Genomic DNA, 20,128 nt, shown 5'->3' with positions numbered 1-20,128 from the left:
GACGTTACAGATACTACGTCCATTATTTATACAGTCTATGCTCTCACCTCATCAAAGTACTGTTACATTTTAAATTTTTGTGGTGGATATTATTATTAAATATGAGTAATAGTTCCTTAAAATGACCGGCACTGACTTAATGAGTCAATTTCACCACATATTTGTGTGAGTGCCTCTGCTAATAGCAGAACACAGAGGATGGTTTTGCACTTAATTAGCAGCTCAAAATATTTCTGACTGGATGTCTTCTTTTATCATGAGCACTTTTGGCTCAGATTAAAGGAAGTTTGAGTCAATAAGAGAAACTCTCTCTTTAGACAATAAGAGCAGAAATGTGGTTCAGCGCCTTCATTTGTGGCCAGACTTGGCACACAATCTGCCCTCATGGCTGTTGTCAGCAGCCATTACTGCTAAATGGGAGCAGTTCAAAGATAAAATCCAACTCTGCCAGATTGCTGGCGGACTCAATCTGGGCAGCACAGATAACTCAAACCTCTTTCATATTCCGGACAGTGAAGTGTGTGTGCTGGGTATGAACAGGAGCAGACCTGTGAGATCTGTTGAGAGACAGACCGACTCCTACAGACTCAGTGTGATGGACGTTTGTGGGGGAGAGAGGGTGTAAATATGGACAGGACTGTCTGGAGGAATATGTGCTCACCTGTATACAAACCACACCTGACACTCCATGACACTGTAGCATGTTCTCTTCTGTCTGGTCGTCAGAAATCTGCACTGAAACTGTAACGTTTGACGCCTCAAATAAAGGCATGCGTTACAGCAAGAGAATTACTGTGGGCTTATCACTTGTACTGACTGACCTTTGACCCCTGAAAGTTATAACTGTAGTTTTGTTATATCTTACAGAACCTACTTGATTGTAAATCATTCACTCATTCATTTATTTTGAGATGAGACCAAGCGGCAACCTCCTGTCCAAAAATATGAGTCCAATGCAGAAGTGTTAAAAACTGCAGTTCATCGAGGATCCACTTGAGGCTGAAACAGATGGTTGACGTCACAGATACTACGTCCAATTTTTATACAGTCCATGGATGAGACACTTGTTACAGCCTCTGCCTCCAACAGTTATAAAGGGGTCACTACTCAAGGGGTGCAGGCTAGAGGTGGGCGATATACCAAAAATTCTATCACAATATTTTTAGGCCAATGCCGGTATAAAATATATGATATATAAAACAGTAATGCAACTTGACAACTGGTGCCTGGGGTCTATGGTTGCTAGCTGCGTAAAGCAGTCCTGTTCCACAGGTACAACATGTCAGAAGCAATATGGTAGACCACAGCCTTGGTAATATTGCCCTACTTTTTCTGAGTTTTTTTTTTTTTCAAAAAGGCACAACACGAGTGAGTAAAGCTTGCAATGTGGATTGTTTTGGTGCAGAAGGCTGCAAAGGCTTCACATTCCAGATTGCAGCACGCAGTTTTACACACTCCTTGTGTCATACTTTGTGTCTCTATAAATGGTGGAAGAGGTTCGTCATGCTTGAACTCTTTTGCTGCTTGTTTGAAATTTTCAATTCGAACCACCTCCAAATAATTGAGCCAGTATTTTTCATTTCACCGACAAGCTCTTGTAGCGTAGCTTTCATCCCCATCTGTCTCCATGTGGTCGCTGCATACAGGACTCCTTGTTGTGAGGGATGAGGGGAGGGGTGGGGTTTTTCAGTTTGGGCTTTGCTCAGAGAGAAAGATGCGGGGCAGAGACACAGATGGTGACAAGAGAAATAGGTGAACTGGCATGTGTACGGGAGAAATAATGTTATTTTAAAGCAACATAACTATATGAATATAGCATAGTCTTACTCTATATATCGTTTAGAAATATATCTTAAAAACTTGATATGTCACCCAGCCCTAGTTCAGCCCTGTTTCCATATACAGCCACAGCTCCTCATGTCTCACAGTAACACTCGTGCTGTCTTCAAATCGGAGAGAACATCATGTCACACCTCATGCTGAGGTCGAACATCAGCTTACACATATTCTGCAGTGTTAAAAAACAGCCTACCTGTATCTGGTAGAACTTGAAGAGTACACTCCCTCTCTCTGGTGAGGTCTATATTTGAGTAATTTTTCTGAAAAGCATGCTGGATATAGCTTACATGTTATTTCTGCTCCCTTTGAAGCGAGGTAGTGCTTGCAAATGAAGTTGACATTTCCCCTGCAGAGGGGATCAGTATGAAGTTTGACATGTGGCTGCCTTCTATAGGACTGCACGAGAAAAGCCTCTAATGTGCTGTGTAATTGTTCAATATGCATGGCATATTGGCCTGGTTGCATGACTGACGGACTCCAGGGCAAGCTGATTGCACATTTCACTAGCCCGCTCGGGCTGGTTCATATACTATGTTGAGAGTCGTGTTACCTGTGAGTTTCTTCTTCTTCTTCTTCTTCTTCTTCTTCTTCTTCTTCTTCTTCTTCTTCTTCTTCTTCTCTTCTTCTTCTTCTTCTTCTTCTTCTTCTTCTTCTTCTTCTTCTTCTTCTTCTTCTTCTTCTTCTTCTTCTTCTTCTTCTTCTTCTTCTTCTTCTTCTTCTTCTTCTTCTTCTTCTTCTTCTTGATGCGGCTGGCAAGCAGCTTTAAGACGCTCTATAGTAGGGATGGGCAATGATTTTCAAATATTCGTTCACTTATTAAAAATTGAATAGTTACATCAAATATTTTCTCATTTTAAAAGTAAATTTTGTCGTCATTTTTACAGGTTCCTGATTGTAATACGGTATTCCCGCCAGAAGCTGGCTATAGAGCATCTTGAAGCAGTTTGCTAATCGCATAAGCAAACCGGAGAAGAAGAATGCTAAGCCTCTATAGCCACCATCTGGCTGGAATACCGTATCACAACTAGGGATGGGTACGATTACTTGAGTACTCGGGTACTCGCCGTTGACCCCATTATTTGAATAGCATTTTTTTACTCGAGCATTTGCAAGATAACTGGAACTCACACAGCGTTACATATGTGACCATGTGTCATGTGCCTAACTGAATATACTAGGTAGGAAAATAAATAACGGGATCACGGCTTCAGCTTTAGTACACACTGAGCCTGATTTCAGCAAAAACAACTGTTTTACGGCAGCTACGGCAACTCTTTAGGAACATGTTATTCAACCGAAAGCGAAAGCACAACAAACACAGAACCGTCTGTGACACCTGCAACATGTCAGCTAAAAAAAGTGATGTCTGGAAGTACTTTGAAAAAACGCTGAAGTTAATGTGCAGTGCAAGATATGTGGCGTTAAACTTACTTACCATAGAAATACTAGTTTGATGCTTAACCACATGCGCTTAAAGCACAAGGAGAAAACAGCGGAGACGGATAACAGGCAGTCTTGCATCACGTATTTTGCTCGCCCTGTTAGCACACGTCGTTGTGATGAAACCAGAGCGGAGAAGATTAGCCTGATAATAACCACAATGATAACTGGAGATATGCTCCCATTAAGTTTTTTTGAAGGAGAAGGCTTCAAAGAGCTGATCGTGTTAGTCCAGCCGGAGTACAAGCTACCATCACAGAGAACAACAACTACGAGAGTGGAAAAGATGTCTGAAGAAAAGGCAGCAGAACTGAATACAATTTAAGTTAATAAAAAATTAATAATTGCGAGTACTCAAGTAATCGTTCATTAGGAAATTCGAGTAATCAATTACAAGGATTATGGTAAATTCCCATCCCTAATCACAACCAAGCACCAGTAAAAACGATGAGAAACTGTACTTTTAAAATGAGAAAATATTCGCCATAACCCTTCGATTTTTTACAAAGTGAACAAATATTCTAACATTCGAATATTTGATAATCTAGTCCCATCCCTATCTGCTAACAGCTTTACTGCTGAGACTGCGCGAGTGTTCTTTCTACACTTGAGGTGTACACTTAGTTTTTCTCCTAAGCAAGTATGTTTGTGAAACCATCAACCCCCCCAGAAAGCCAGGCAAAGGTCAACATCTAGAGAAAAAAAATCACCACAATAGTCAAGAAAGACTGGCAGGAAGCACAAGAGCAGAAGGTTGAAGAAAGTTCAAGCCACACTGGAGTTGACTTGAATATGATGAGACTGAAAATGTTGTCTTTTGCTGGCATTTGTGGACAAGTAAGTTTATTATAGAAGAGATAAGGTAGTTTTTTTCTCAGGTACTTTTGAAGTGACTTGTTGTTCTCTTGTGATGTATACTTAAATCAGGAGATCTGCTAACTTAGCCCACAGCATAACTGACTGAGAATGAATGTTGTGTATGATATCTGTTAGCATGATCCAAACGCAGGGCTAACATGTTACCCAACCATTACTTAAACCTGACAATGATAGGCAAGCAGAAAGTTCACAATGATAGTATCCAAATCCAGAGTAATGATCCTGGACCAGTGCTTACAATGTTTGACCCAGTAGTAGGACCTTTTTGGCAGCATCTTTACTGATGCACTGGGCTGATTAAACAGTGCTGCAGCTACGTTGGTTTAAGGCCGTAGCCGCACTAAAATGTAACAAATTCACAGAGTGCTGCCCTTGGGAACGGCTCATGAAAACACCCATAAAATCTCACTGGGGCCACTTTTATATGCAGGAAAAACCTTGACCTGTGCAGCAGTGAAGAGGGAGGGTACTCTGTTTCAACCTTTTTATGTTAGCTTATCTAGCTAGCTGTCAGCTGTCCTCAGATTAATTGGTTCCAATTAAGTGTTGAAAAAAGTGCTTTGGGATGTATTTGGGATTCAGGAGGAATAAAGAGGAATTGTGTGAAACATGAAGAAGAGCCGATGGACGTCAAACTTAGGGTGGCTTCATGTTGTTATCACAGTATGGAACATTTTACCCCACATAGCATTGTTGTCTTATATTGTGCAGGCCTAATATAAAGGTCCATATTTAAGATGAGATGTTGCATCTTGATCCCTGCATTAAAAGGAGGATCCTCCAATTAATCTGAGGGCAGCTGATGGCCAGCTTTGAGCATCATGGTATAAAGACATGACCCTTGTGTCCATGTCTCCATCTGATGTCTCATGCTGGGAGTGAATGCAAGGCACACATACATAAAATGTTGTTTTCTTTCACGTCGTTTATTGTGCTTGGTTTAATCAAGCGGAAGATGAACAGGAGATTTATTTTGCAGCCCTAACACCCGACTTGACTTAAATGAAGCATTCTTTAAGTTGAGCTTTTTTCAGAGATTTTTTGGAGCGTGAAATATCCTTTGATAGCGAACAGTTCAGCTCCATCCACATGAATTTGGTGACTCCCTCATATTTCACAAGCATAGAATGAAATTGAATACATTAACCCAGGATCGATCTCTGACTATGTTTACAGGATTACCTCCAATAGTGATTACAATCTGATCAGAATAAAATGCTGTTTGTAAACACCCCAATCAGAACAGATTGGTCCTGTTCGGTCTATGTGGAAATGAATTTTGTTTTACTGTTTGATATTCAGATTGTTAGCCATGTGATCACTCTTCTTCATATGCATGTCCGCTCCACATGATATGACAGGTTTCTGCTTTTATTTCCAGAATTGATGGAAACATGGTGTGAGAAAAGCAAAACTGGTCTGGGTCTGATTATTCGAATAATCGTCAAATAGATGCCAATGATTATCGAAACATATTTTTCCTTGAAATGCCCATCCCTACTAGTGTTATGATACCTAAAGCTAATGAGCCAACTTAATATCAGACAAATATTCCATATGGATACAGGAGTGCATCAGTGCAACCTACTTATTTCTTACAAGAACTCAAGGTTATTCTAGCAACCATAATGCAAACACGTTATTCCACTCTACATTTGGTCTTAACTTGGTCTCTTCTAGCAGGAATATAGAGAGACATCCTGTGGCTCAGTTCACACAGAGATTCTGTCACAATGTCATAACAAAGCTCAGCTTCATACCCCCTACCAGACACATTACACGTATACTCTGGACCAAGTCACTGTTACTGCGTGTCGGAAACAAAAAAAGCAAGACTTGTAAACAAACAGGGAGAGCAGGAGAGCTCCACATGCAGTACACACACATGGTGCTGCTCTGTCCTGCTGGCTCACCCATTACTCATTAACCTCTGTTACTCCTGTATTGATGCCAGCTCAGTGGCAGAACAACTCCATCAACTCCACCTGTACATACACAGCAGGATGATGAGATGCATTAAACCTTATTAAGTTTGTTTTAGGAGAGGTTTTGGTCAACAGGGGGAACTGGTTGGGGTTAATGTGAAGCTGGAGTCCGATTTTGGGCGGAGGTAGGGTGTAAGGTCGGGTTAAGGTGAAGGTTAGGGGAAACAGACCGACAGACTCCTGTCACAAGAAAAATTAGCCCTTCTTCTTATGTGTATTTATTTGTTTCCATATCTGCGTAAGTGTATACCCAAGTATTAAACTTTCTGCCAGACATTTAGCAGTCTGACTCTTGCTTTGAGATAAAAGAACTGAGTTCAGGTCTCTTTTTGTAAAGCCTCTTTTCATCCCTGTGCGTCTGCACTGCACGGCTCAGCCGCCCGTCTGACGCTGATGCACGGGAGAGACAAAGCCGAGCAGAAGCAGAAAGGATTAAACACAGCTGTAGGAGAGGAGGAGGAGGAGGCAGGAGGTGAAACAAGCAGAGTTCAATGGAAAGATTTATTCTCTGTTGTCATGTTTTGATTTCAGACAGTTTGACTTTGACTGCGTATATAAAACAATGGCTTCCCACCGGTGAGTGTATCTCATCACAGAGCGAGTAGTTGATGTGCTCATTGATCTTTGAATAAGATGTTGATTGCTTTGGCCTTAGTCTTGACTTGGCTTCTACTCTATTTTGGTCTGAATGCGTCAAAACTTGGCTTAAGGTTTTGCTGCAACCTTGCAGTAGAAGAGAAAGCATAATGTAAGAGAGGAGTGAAGGTTTGAAGAACTGCATACTCAAGCATAGGACGACAAGTGCAGCGGAGAGGCAAGCAAGGAGAAAGGAAGGCTGATGGATACTGAAAGGAGGAGGGGGGTTCGGGTCGGCCGTTGTTGTAGAATCTCGTAGGTCACATCATTGTCCAGAGAACGTACAGCTATCATGACAAAAGCTGACCTTCTCAGTACAATGTTCCAAATTCCACTAATGATTTGTCGTCTTCAAAGCCTGCATGAAACCCAGCCTCCTCTTCGTCTCTTGCATCATCGCTTTATCACCCAGACCTTTGGGTTTTATGTCGTACTCATTATACTTGATAAACCTCTCTCGAGGATTAAAGCATGACTGGTTTGACTCGCACATACCACATCACTGTTGTAATGTTGAATCGTTATTTCTCTGGTGTTGGAGAGGGAGTAAATCAGCACTTCACTGGTTTGAAAATATATAAAAAATGCCTGACCGTACCTGCAAGTTACCGAAAATCGAAATAAGTTACAATTACCAGTTACTACTAGAGCTGGGTGATATTGAAAATAATGTTATCACGATAAATATAAAATCATTATTTCATTTAAATTCAAAATCAGATTTTTGGTCCTGAGTGAAAGTTGAAGAAACCAGACAGTTTATTAGCTTGTACCTGGATCTAGTTTTCTGAGAAGCTTCTTGAATCCATCATTTGACAGTGCTAACAAGAAGCAGGTCTTTAGTGGAAGATGAGGTTTTTGTGAAGTTTTAGTTTGTAGATTTTTATTTGATTGATTTGATTTAAATTTACAACAAAGCTATATCAAACTGTGTTTTGTGTATCAGTTTATCGAGTATTGTTTTAATTTGTGCTCTCCCCTTTAAGATTACTAAGGGTTATGGGCAGAGTGATGTTGTTTCCCACAGTGCAGTGAAGGCATCACGGTTATTCAGTAGTGGTGCAACGGATCATCGTTGATCCGTGATCCGTACGGATGCCTCTCCACGGTTCGGCACGGACGTGGTCCGCGGATCGGTTGATGAAAAAAGTTGCGCGTGTTCACGTGATGACCGCATGTTCAATCCACACTCACTCGTCAAGCGCAGCTGTTGTCATGGCAAGTGAAGGAGCAGAGGAACTTGAAAAACCTCCTGCATTTTTTAAGTCACATGTATGGGAGCATTTTGGTTTCCCTGTGAAATACAGTGAATGCTGAATGTGATTATGCCACGTTATGAAACTCTGTTGCGCACCCACTAGACCAGAGGCCGTCAATATGCGGCCTGCGGGCCGCATCCGGCCGCCTATTTATGGCCCCCGAACTGTTATTCCTTCACTCTGTGTTTTGGTGGGGTCACCGTGTGTTTACCGGGACTTGTCTCCATGTCAGATACGCAGACAGGCTGTTCCTGGGTCACTTAGAGTCCACTGCTGCGAGTGCAATTTTTAACTTTCACTTTCGTTTCTGGAGCAGTTCGCATATTGGCACTTTGCCAGCTGTAGGACCCTAGAATGCACGAAAACTGTGTGTTCGTAGTTTGCAGCTCAAAGAAAAGTGGACGGTGAAAATGAGCAAATGAAAGAAGAATGGAGTGAAAGTTCCTCTTCTCCTTCACTTGCCATGCCATGAAATGCAGTGAATGAGGCAGGACTGGGCCCACAGATAGGGTGCTTTGCACAAGCTGTACATTTTGAGTTGAATCTTGTTTTTATTTAATGGGCAAAGTGTTTTACAAAATAAATGGAGGACAAAGTTATATTTGTCTTGTCTTCTTTTTTTTTTTTTTGCTGATCCGAAAAATGATCCGATCCGTGACTCAAAACCGTGATCCGATCCGAACCGTGAGTTTTTTGATCCGTTGCACCCCTATTATTCAGTGTTACATTGTATTACAGTTGCGGTTGACATTTAACATGTTAGAAATGCACAGCAGAAGTTGTCACTGTGCTCTTCCTTTACCCACATCCTGAAAGTATCTTATATTAAGTATAATAAGTTCATATTTGCCGCTGAGTCAGCACAGTGTTAGACTAACAACTTGGCTTTGAGCTGGTAGGTTTTGAGTTTTCTTCTGTGTTGCTTTTCAGCTGTGTTTACATTCAACATCTTTAAGCCCCGCCTACCTCTCAACCTGTGACATGATTGTCTTCTTCTTCTTCTTCTTCTTCTTCTTCTTCTTCTTCTTCTTCTTCTCAACATCAGCCCCCCCCCCCTTCCAGTGGTTGGGCGGTGTAATTACAGGTTTATTTATATCAAATTTTTACCAAACATTTGTCATATTTATATTGAGAAAAACTACATCACGATGATAATCGTTATTGAATTATCGCCCAGCCCTCTTATCAAAAATGACTGCGTCCTAAAAGTAATTTGGTTCTTGTAAACTGTCTCTGCATCGAGGCCTTGTCTCTTGCCTCAGCGACATTTTGCTGATTAGTTCTCTGAAAGCAGCAAACACAACATGTGTTATGAAGAGCTTGTTTTCAGCAACATACCTCACAATCAGTCTGTGTTGTCCTTCCCGGCTCACAGATTGTGGAGCTGTCTGTGATTTTAAATCAAGCATTGGCTGTTCAGACGGAGTGACTCCCCCATGGTCTGTTGAGCTAACACGAGCTGCACCTGGGTCACCTGGTGTGTGCAGCGCCGGCTGTCTGGCAACTAGCTCAGTAGAAGTGTGTTGTTTGGTTCGGTGCTTTGTGAGAGTAGAATTACAAGTTTTATACCGTTTTTCAATATTGACATAGTCTCTAGCTCACCACTATATTCTTGTCCTTTATCTCAAGGAGGGAGAAACGATACTGGTGTTTCCACAACAGAACGATCACACCTGAATGATCATCAGCCGTTGCTTGTGTTTACTGTGAGCAATATTCTTTCTCCCAGGATGCTACTGTGCTGATGTACTGTAGGTGTAACCCCCACACCAGGGTGGGTGATTAATCTTGTGTAGTTGTCTGGTTTGACATACAGTAATGAGGTACTTTGTTACTTGGCAAAGCGTAAGCAATGCTGATCAGCGTTTTTAGAAATCCTGATATTTTAGTCCCGTGTGAGTGTTTTTTGGTGCTGTAAGAAAAAAAAAGAAACTAAAAGTTGAAAACGGTGAACAACAATAACCTCTCTGTTTTTCTTTCCAACCTGCAGGTCCTGAGAGGAGAGCTCCACTTTGATGCCCAGTCACAGCGCAGGTCCAAGGCTTCACCATGAACCGGAACAAGCGTGAAAAGGAGTACTACAGTATAGATGTGGGAGATTCTACTTTTATGGTTTTAAAGCGCTACCAGAACCTCAGACCCATCGGATCCGGAGCACAGGGAATCGTTTGGTACGTAAGAGGAAAACTATCTGGAGTCATTTAATTGCCTTTTTCCCATCTTATCCCTAAGCTGACTTTTCTTTATCGTTTCATAATAAAAGCCTAATCATGAATACATACTCATCAGTGTGCAGTTACAGTGGGGCAAAAAAGTATTTAGTCAGCCACTGATTTTGCAAGTTCTCCTACTTAGAAAGATGAGAGAGGTCTGTAATTTTCATCAGAGGTACACTTCAACTATGAGGGACAAAATGAGAAAAAAAAATCCAGGAAATCACATTGTAGGATTTTTAAAGAATTTATTTGTAAATTATGGTGGAAAATAAGTATTTGTTCAATAACAAAAGTTCAACTCAATACTTTGTAACATAACCTTTGTTGGCAATGACAGAGGTCAAACGTTTCCTGTAAGTCTTCACCAGGTTTGCACACACTGTAGCTGGTATTTTGGCCCATTCCTCCATGCAGATCTCCTCTAGAGCAGTGATGTTTAGGGGCTGTCCCTAGGCAACACGGACTTTCAACTCCCTCCACAAATTTTCTATGGGGTTGAGGTCTGGAGACTGGCTAGGCCACTCCAGGACCTTGAAATGCTTCTTCCCTTAACACAGATCAGTCGTCCTGTCCCCTTTGCAGAAAAACAGCCCCAAAGCATGAGGTTTCCACCCCCATGCTTCACAGTAGGTATGGTGTTCTTGGGATGCAACTCAGAATTCTTCTTCTTCAAACATGACGAGTTGAGTTTTTACCAAAAAGTTCTATTTTGGTTTCATCTGACCACATGATATTCTCCCAATCCTCTTCTGGATCATCCATATGCTCTCTGGCAAACTTCAGATGGGCCAGGACCTGTACTGACTTAAGCAGGGGGACACGCCTGGCGCTGCAGGATTTGAGTCCCTCTCGGCGTAGTGTGTTACTGATGGTAGCCTTTGTTACTTTGGTCCCAGCTCTCTGCAGGTCATTCATCAGGTCCCTCCGTGTAGTTCTGGGATTTTTGCTCACCGTTCTCATGAAAATTTTGACCCCACGGAATCAGATCTTGCATGGGGCCTCAGATTGAGGGAGATTATCAATTGTCTTGTATGTCTTCCATTTTCTTACAATTGCTCCCACAGTTGATTTATTCACACCAACCTGCTTGCCTATTGTAGATTCACTCTTCCCATCTTGGTGCAGGTCCACAATTTTCTTCCTGGTGTCCTTCGACAGCTCTTTGGTCTTGGCCATGGTTGAATTTGGAGTCTGACTGTTTGAGGCTGTGGACAGGTGTCTTTTATACAGATAACCAGTTCAAACAGGTGCCATTAATACAGGTAACGAGTGGAGGACAGAAGAACTTCTTAAAGAAGAAGTTACATGTCTGTGAGAGCCAGAAATCTTGCTTGTGGGTGACCGAATACTTATTTTCCACCATAATTTACAAATAAATTCTTTAAAAATCCTACAATGTAATTTCCTGGATTTTTTTTCTCATTTTGTCTCTCATAGTTGAAGTGTACCTCTGATGAAAATTACAGACCTCTCTCATCTTTCTAAGTAGGAGAACTTGCAAAATCAGTGGCTGACTAAATACTTTTTTGCCCCACTGTATATCTTGTCAGTAGATATCTCTTTCATGGTTCACATGGCTGAAAAAGTCTGCTCTTGTATTTATCAGGTAGAAACAACAGAATGTAACTTGCCCCGCCTTTTTTGTCGGACAGCCCTAGTTAGTACTGATATTTACATATCATCCTCTGCTATCAGTGTATGAATAAGGTGTTCATGGGTGAATATGACATGAAGTGTTAAGTGCTTTGAGCGGTCAGAATACTACAAAAGTGTTTATAAGTATGGTCCATTTACTAGTTACCATATCTTGCACACAGCCTGTTTGTCAATGTTAAATGTGTTAAAGTTAACTGCAGGTTATGATAGACACGAGCGGCTCAGGGGAAATAAAGGGTGTTAAGAAATATGGACTGAAATCATGATAAATCGAAACTTAAACCCTGAATCACCCTGATTTATTTCAAGAAAAGGTGCGTTCAAATCTTCTAACGTGTTATGAAAATACATTTTTTCATGTTTACATATTTATATTTTAAGAGTTGAGTTGATTTAAAAGACTGATTTTAAGAGATATTGGTTGGATTTCCTGTACTGTCCTCACATTTTTAAAGCTCCTGTGTTTCAGATTTGACAGTTTTAACTTTGGCTACTCCAAATGGAATTACAAAAAAAAAAGCATTTTTTTCCTAACCTCTTTAGAAAAAGAAAAAAATGTATTTTTTCAGTCATATCAATAGAGCAAGACAGGAACAATCAAACGTGCACAGACATGTAACAAAATAAAAGACAGATGCTAGGAAACTTTGAAAAGAAACAAAATAGTAAAACAAAATGGTTTATAGAAAAAACATTTAAGAGAAACGTTTAATGTAACAACACACTCAACTCACAAAGTGTTATTATTCATGATACTGGGTTGATCATCCTCCACCGCTTTATGCCAAGGTTACTGAACTTCAGTTTTGATAAAATCATGCTTTTATTTTGAAAGGACACACAGGCCCTTCCACTTGATTGTTAGTTTGTGGGAGTAAATAAAAACAGCTAATAGAAAAATCAAGGTGAAACACGTTTGATGTTCTAAAAGCAAGTAGTAAGTTAGGATTTTTAACAGTTCACCCCTAAGAGAGGCCATTTTATTTTTTTTCTCTTGACATATCATTTGATTTCACTGATTTAAGTATTTCTTCCATTTTTCACCACAGTTCAGCATATGACCACAACCTGGAGAGGAATGTTGCCATCAAGAAGCTGAGCCGGCCGTTTCAGAATCAAACTCATGCGAAGAGGGCCTACAGAGAACTGGTGCTCATGAAATGTGTCAACCACAAGAACGTAAGCAGTTTGCCTTAACTGACCTTCTCTGTTCATTTTTGCATGATTTTAGAGCTGAGACACGTCATTGTCCCCTGATGTAGAGGTGTGTGTCCTTTAGTTACAGGCTTACATCTTGGTTTAAATGTACAAGTGTCTTTCTTTGAAATCAGGGAAGAAAAATGTGATTAACAAAAGCATGTGGCAGAAATGAATACTTAATAGAATGAAAAGAAGATACTCGGGTGGAAAATGGAAATTTTCAATCAGTAATCAACCAGGCCATCGTACTCTCGCTTCTTCAGTCTGCATTGCGTGATTAAATGATAATGCTTGGTGATTTGATTTGTTAATCAAAACAAGAAGAGCAAAGAACAACCTGTGACATTTTTAAAGAACTCAATTCCAGCTTGCGTCTCTCTTCTGCAGAGTTTTAGTGGTCCAGTAAGGAGCCTGCACAGATGAAGTGACAGGTGATCTGTAATAGGAACCATGTGCATTACTTCATCATCCCCCCTCTGCTGCTGCTACATGTTTTTATGTAGTGTTTAGACGTGAGAATTTCCCGATGTGATTAATTATTGATGCCCCGGCTGCTGCTGCTGCGGTCCCTGCTGGTTCAAGGATGCAGAGGGGCTGCTGGTGATGATGTCATCCATCACAAATCCTCATCTTCCCTCCGGACACACGGGGTAATAACTGTGCTTTTTCTTTTGGCAGATAATCGGCCTTTTAAATGTATTCACACCACAGAAGACACTGGAAGAGTTCCAAGATGTGTAAGTATCAATGAAGCGTGTCACATCTGCTCGCTACCTGTTTGTAAAATCAATACAGGATGTCACATGTGGGGGGCTTAGACGAGTGTTTCTGTCTTTAGAGGCTTGGTGCCCTGTAGCTGGATCTCTGCTCAGTGTATTATTCTGCCCTACAACAAGAACAATAATACATTTAGTAAAGAATAAAAGTTAGTAGGGATGGGCATTTCAAGCCAAAATACTATTCTATAATCATTGGCATCTATTCAGTGATTATTCGAATAATCCCCCCCACACACACACACACACATACACACACCTGTCCCATTAACAGCCTGTTTGTGTGGCAGTCGCGTTAACCAGCAGCAGGACGAGGTTCTGCTCGTAGCGGGCATTGACAGCGTCTGTCTCGATCTTTACGTCAGTGTTTCTAGGACACAGCGTGGCGTGTGTTTACATTTTACAGCCATGCTCAGTCTCTGGAAATACGTGTGTAGTAGTGTGAGATTCAGAAATGGAGAAAATCACAGCGACAGTCGCTAATGTTCTCTTCTTCTTTTGCTATTTAATGCAGTTTGCATTCTTCTTCTTCTTCTTCTGTTGTTTAATGCGGTTAGTAAACAGCTTCAAGACTCTCTATAGCCACCGTCTGGCGGGAATACCGTATTACAACCAGGCATCGGTAGAAACAATGAAAAATGGAACTTTTAAAATGAGAAAATATTCAAAGTAACTCTTCGATTTTTACAAAGTGAACGAATATTCAAATATTTGAAAATCGTTGCCCATCCCTAAAAGTTAAGTACCTTTACTCCAGTGCTTTCTTACTGATCTTACGGATGTGTAAGATACTTGATTCTGATCGACAACCCCTTGACAACGGTTATTAACTTTCACTAACATGATCAACGCTAGAGGCAAACTGATTTTGCCTCTGCTTGTTGACACCATAGGCCGTAAGGTGAGGTAAAACTGTTAGTTTCTGCCAGCATCATATTGGTAAACAATGTTGCTAAAATGCTATTTTTGGCTAGCAGGCCACGGACATTTTTATATTGGCTCCAGTCCAGAAAAATTAGCAATGGCAGCAGAGCAGGTTAATGAAACTTTAGGTTACTGGTAAATAAACTTAAATCATTGTTTGCTTAAATCCTTTAAAATCAATAAAATAATCTTTCAATCAAATTTTTTTTGCCAACGTGTTTGTATTTGAAGTTAGTAGCTGTGTAATAAGCGGGATGATGTATGGTTAGCAGGTAGTAATGGGAAATAGAGCCATTCAAAACTTGTCTCACCCTGTCGGGATTCTACTTCCACTAACCATCTGCTAACCATATAACCTCTTACATAATCACTGCAGGTCGACATGTTTCATCCTTAAGACACTTTCCACTACAACTACGTTCAATCAGTGGAAACCTTTCACCTTAAAATAACCATGAACGCAGCCTAAAGCCACAGTGGATTGAATTTGACCGTATTAGATATTGAGGGTCAAATAAAATAAAGTCTGCTGACAACATCCGCAATCTCTCAACCGCTAAACAGTCAAATAAATATTGGTGGCTCTGGAGGGCAGCCTCTGTAGTCTGTCTAAAGTCTTCTCTCTTTGCAAAATGCACACTTGTGTGGACAGTGCCTTTAAAGGGATCAGTATTGGGGTTTATTCGGCAGCGTGCTTGATGGGTTTCCAAGTAGACAAGACGTCCAAGTGAGTGAAAACTGGCTGTGGAATTGTGGAGAGGGGAGAATTAAACTGAGACGTGGGGGGAGTGATGGTTTCTCCAAGTATGACGGGAACAAACATGATTAATGCCATCCTCTAGAAGCTTTCTGTGTGTGTATGTGTGTGTATATATATGTGTGTGTGTGTGCTGTGTCTGCTTGATTGGAGTTAAAAAGGAAACTGGACAAATCGTAGCCAGAGGGCTGCCGAGCAAACACACAGTAAGAGGATGAAGGAAGAACACTCCATTCTCCTGGGTGTTTGAGTATCTAAATGTATACTTGTAGTGCAGAGTATATGACAGAGCATTGTACCCCTTACCAAAGAGAGGATTTTTAGCACAAAAACTGCATTTAACAGGCCCTTTGTCCATTTTTACTGCCATGCATATTGTTATAAAGCTACAGTAATCCAAGCACAAGTTCTACTTTTTATTTGCAGTGTGGAACTGCACTCACTTTTACCAAGATGTTGCTTTTTGTATGAAAGCATGTCAAAAGGTCCTCCTCTGTGTGGGAGGATTGTCAAGACTGATGATATAACAGCTGCCAGAAAGCATAACATCATCACTGTTTCAAAAAGAGGAACACTTACTGTCACTTTCTAAATGCCACGCAAAACAAAGTACTGTGGCGTCGGGACACGAGAGACGGAATTGCAGTTTAATTATTTTTTAGTTGTTCACAAGATTGATGCAAGATACTTAAACCAATCCACAGTTAAGTGGGATTTAATCGGAAAGCTTTTCAGAGACAATAAATCTGTGAGATGTTAAAAAAAACATACTCACTAAGTGTTGAGATTACTCTGTCATATGCACAGTTTAAACGTGATACATGTGATGTCTCCGTGTGATTATTTGCCTCTCTATGGTTTCCCTGCAGGTATCTAGTGATGGAGTTGATGGATGCTAACCTCTGCCAGGTGATTCAGATGGAGCTGGACCACGAGAGGCTGTCCTACCTGCTCTACCAGATGTTGTGTGGAATTAAACACCTGCACGCTGCCGGAATAATACACAGGGTGAGATAGACTTTCCGTACATACACAGAAATCAGTTCCTCTGCATACATAGTCAAACAGGCTGTCAAACACCATAACCTCATTCCAATTTCCTTCCTTTTTATGTGTGATTTTGAATTATATTCAAACTTTTACTACTCATATTTATTGTGCATGTACATACCAAGTGGTTTGTGTGGCTGCACTTGACCACAGTGTGAGACATATTGTTTCTTCAAGTTCAACAATCTGCCTAGTTTGGGCAAGAGATGAGCGTGCAGATGGGCAAGCCTTACATTTTATAGATTCACACCAGCAGTCACATACCAAAATGAAATTAAGTATTTGCTTCATGTGTGAATAAGCCCCGCCCTCAGTAGGAACACACTCAGTAGGAACTCCTAATGAATGGTAGAGTAAACACAGCTCGAATACTGATTTGAATATCAGTACGTTTTTTCCTGTTCGAGCTATATACAACCCCTGCTCCAATAACCTTAATATGTTGGCTTTAACAACACGAATATAAGCATAAAGTAATGTACAGCTGTACTTGACTGACACTTAATGACCCCCAAAACAGATCACTCAGCACCGGAACAGAAGATGAATCAAAAATAGTCCAAGCTGCCAACATTCATATGCTGATAAGATTCAATAAAATCTCTTGGCTGCCTTTAGCCGAAGAAAGAAGAAGAACAAATCCCAAATGACATTGAAAGGCCAGAATTAGCCAACTAAGCAGAAACACACTGATTACATTTATTGTCTCCAGTGAAGAGTTTAACAGTCTAAGTTTAGAGCCCTTTTTGTTGAGAGTAAGTGAAGAAAATCACTGTGTTTTCTTGTGTGTTCGCCAAGAAATAGTCAGGGCCCAACACCTCCTAAAAACACTACTTGTCCTCTTTTACTCCTCAGTTTTTGTTCTGGATTCAGCAAATGAGATCAAGGGCCCCATTTTCATCATGCAAACACAGCGCAGGTGCAAAACACTGAGTATCAGGTGCACAGACTCGATGTCAATTCACCTATTCATTCATCGATCTACTGTACCTTACGTTTTTAATGGGAATGCTATATCTTTAAAGGTGTAACACCTTTGTTTAGTAATGTTTTTCAAGACCCAATCATGAAAGTCGGCTGTTATGAAATAATTCATGGTTCTGGCAATCTAACTTTTCCAGCAGAAAAAAATTATAGGTAAGAATTCCTAATGTGACCAACAAAAATCTTTGATGCAGCCTCCTTGTATCCACTCAGTCCATGTCCTGATACTTAGTGCACTGCGTACGATTTTTAAAACATTGAAGCAGAACTTTTGAACGTTACTTCCCAAGTCATTGCCCACGTCTTAGAGCTGGAGGAGTGTAGTTCAGTTATATATTTATATATTTATAATGAACTAATGTATATCACCAGATTATATGGTCAGATGTGCACAGGTTGCTAGGTTGCTGCTGGGAGGATGTATACGCGGAGGTGAAGCACTCACACAACACAGAAACACTCAGGTGCTCGGTTAGGTTTAACCAACAGACGTAAGATGACACACCCACACACCCTGAAGCACCTGCAGGAGTAGACAAATGATCCCTCTTGTGTGCACACACAGAGAGTCAATAACACACTTCAAACACACACACACACACACACACACACACACACACACACACACACACACACACACACACACACACACACACACTGTCAATCACCCTCAGAGGAAGACGCAGCAGTAGATTAGCAGAGCTCCTCTTGCTCTGCCAGCCAGAACTAATTGAGCCACAGGCGGAGCGAACCAGCCCGGCTCGCATCAGCACTGCGCGGCACGCAAAGCTCTCAGAAGGTGAACAGATGCAACATGAGTCATGGATCATCACCAAAGATTCAGCTCTCTTGTTCTTGTGGGTTTCGTCTCTATAATGAGAGCTCTCTGGTTCTCAAGGTGCTCAGGGTTGCCAACCACTCCCTGGACAATATATTCTCTCCTACCTCTCCTGGCAGTCAAGCACAGTCAGCTGATCCTCTGCCCTACCGTTTGATGATTTCATTGTCATGAAGTGATGATTATGATTATCATCATGAGAGTGTTAGATTGTTAAATGGGCACGTGTGGTATTTTTCCACATTTGAGTACCTGCATGGAATTATTACAGAGTACTCGAGCGTTGCAAAGAGGGCACTGGTTTGCTAACATCGTTGTATTGATGGAATCATGGAAACAAGGGCTGATTTTGGAGACTACTCACTCCACAGAAGCTGCTATGAAGTTGACTTTCCACTTACTTAAAGGAGCATACCTCTAAGCAGAGTTTTCACTGTGGGCTAGCTGCTTTTCTTGTGTCTAAACTATGATTAATCATGCATCACGTTGGTAATTTTTATCATGATGCAGGTTTTTTCAGAGCTTGTATCATCTTCTACTTCAGTTTTTTTTAATACAATACTTCCAAACTATATTTGTATGCCTGCTGTTTGTAATCTGCCTGTCTAGTTATACATTATGATCATTGAGGGGGCGATCATTGCTTTTAACTGTCACCGTCTCTCTACAGGATCTGAAGCCCAGCAACATCGTGGTGAAGTCTGACTGCACACTGAAGATCCTGGACTTTGGCCTGGCCAGAACAGCTGCCACTGGCCTCCTCATGACGCCATACGTGGTCACCCGCTACTACCGGGCCCCAGAGGTCATCCTGGGCATGGGCTACCAGGCCAACGGTGAGTGGAAGAGAGCAGCTTCTTGAGCAGTGACTGACCAATGAGGAGCTCCTAAGCTGCTGCCTGGCCTGCTGCATGGCCCTACTCCCCTGGGATGTTTCTTCAGCACCTCCCAGTCACAGACGCACACACTCGCACTACCTCACACACTACCACACACACACACTCACTCCTTGTTCCTGTAAAGGTCACACTCAGGGGGGAAGTTGGCATGTTGGGCATTGGTGCTTTGTGGGAAACTTCCTGTCTTGGGTCTCTAGATCCCAGTAGTGCTTTAGCATGCCTTTGATGTTTTATTAAGAGGTTGCCTGTCCTGAGCTCCTAACAGCCTGGCTAAAAAAAGGCCAGAATGAATACAGGCACTCCTGCATGCTTCAGCAGTTTCTCTCGGTGCTCCTGCTCCAAACGCATCTCAGTTTAGACGAGAGTTCTTGAAGGAAAGGTTAACATTTTGGGGGGAAATATACTTATTTGCTTTGTTTAAGATGGGAAGATTGACTCCAGTCTCAAACCTGTGTTCTAGATATAAAGTTACATGCAGGAGACAGCTTAGCTTAACATATTCAGTGGTAGTAGGAGGAGGAAACTGGAGGAATCCAGGAAATAAAATGTGTGAAACTAAACAGTGCTGGTTAACAAACCTGCCTAGCTTTAGACTGAGCATAGACTATAAAACATGCATGTTGTCTCAGTGACATCATCCATTAGTTTATAAAGACGCCCAAAGATGGTGATCTCTTTTTTGTTGTCGTTTTTTTGCGGTTTCTGATTTAGCGTGAAACCTTCAAAGAGGCATAAAATACGTCACTATTTAGGCCACTTTTTTTACCAGGCTGTAAAGATGTTTAATTTT

At 41.3% G+C, this 20,128-nt stretch overlaps 1 protein-coding gene across 4 annotated transcripts in view; it reads left to right on the top strand.

Moving 5' to 3' along the window:
* The window catches only part of mapk8b (mitogen-activated protein kinase 8b), a 37,127-nt gene that overhangs the window by 2,668 nt on the left and 14,331 nt on the right, over window positions 1-20,128 (top strand). For 3 of the 4 annotated variants that reach the window (XM_034708078.1, XM_034708080.1, XM_034708082.1), the window contains 5 exons: window positions 10,029-10,209; window positions 12,960-13,089; window positions 13,789-13,847; window positions 16,437-16,575; window positions 19,110-19,275. In XM_034708078.1, coding sequence (XP_034563969.1) covers window positions 10,088-10,209; window positions 12,960-13,089; window positions 13,789-13,847; window positions 16,437-16,575; window positions 19,110-19,275 — 616 coding nt within the window. In that variant the 5' untranslated portion in view covers window positions 10,029-10,087. Of the gene's footprint in view, window positions 1-9,545; window positions 9,745-10,028; window positions 10,210-12,959; window positions 13,090-13,788; window positions 13,848-16,436; window positions 16,576-19,109; window positions 19,276-20,128 lie in introns of those variants that run through there. The other variant, XM_034708081.1, reaches the window with a different exon arrangement.

This window comes from Notolabrus celidotus, chromosome 18 (genome assembly GCF_009762535.1).
Source record: "Notolabrus celidotus isolate fNotCel1 chromosome 18, fNotCel1.pri, whole genome shotgun sequence".
Lineage (NCBI taxonomy): Eukaryota > Metazoa > Chordata > Actinopteri > Labriformes > Labridae > Notolabrus > Notolabrus celidotus.
Note: the sequence above shows the minus strand (reverse complement) of the source record. Positions and strands in the feature narration are given on the sequence as shown.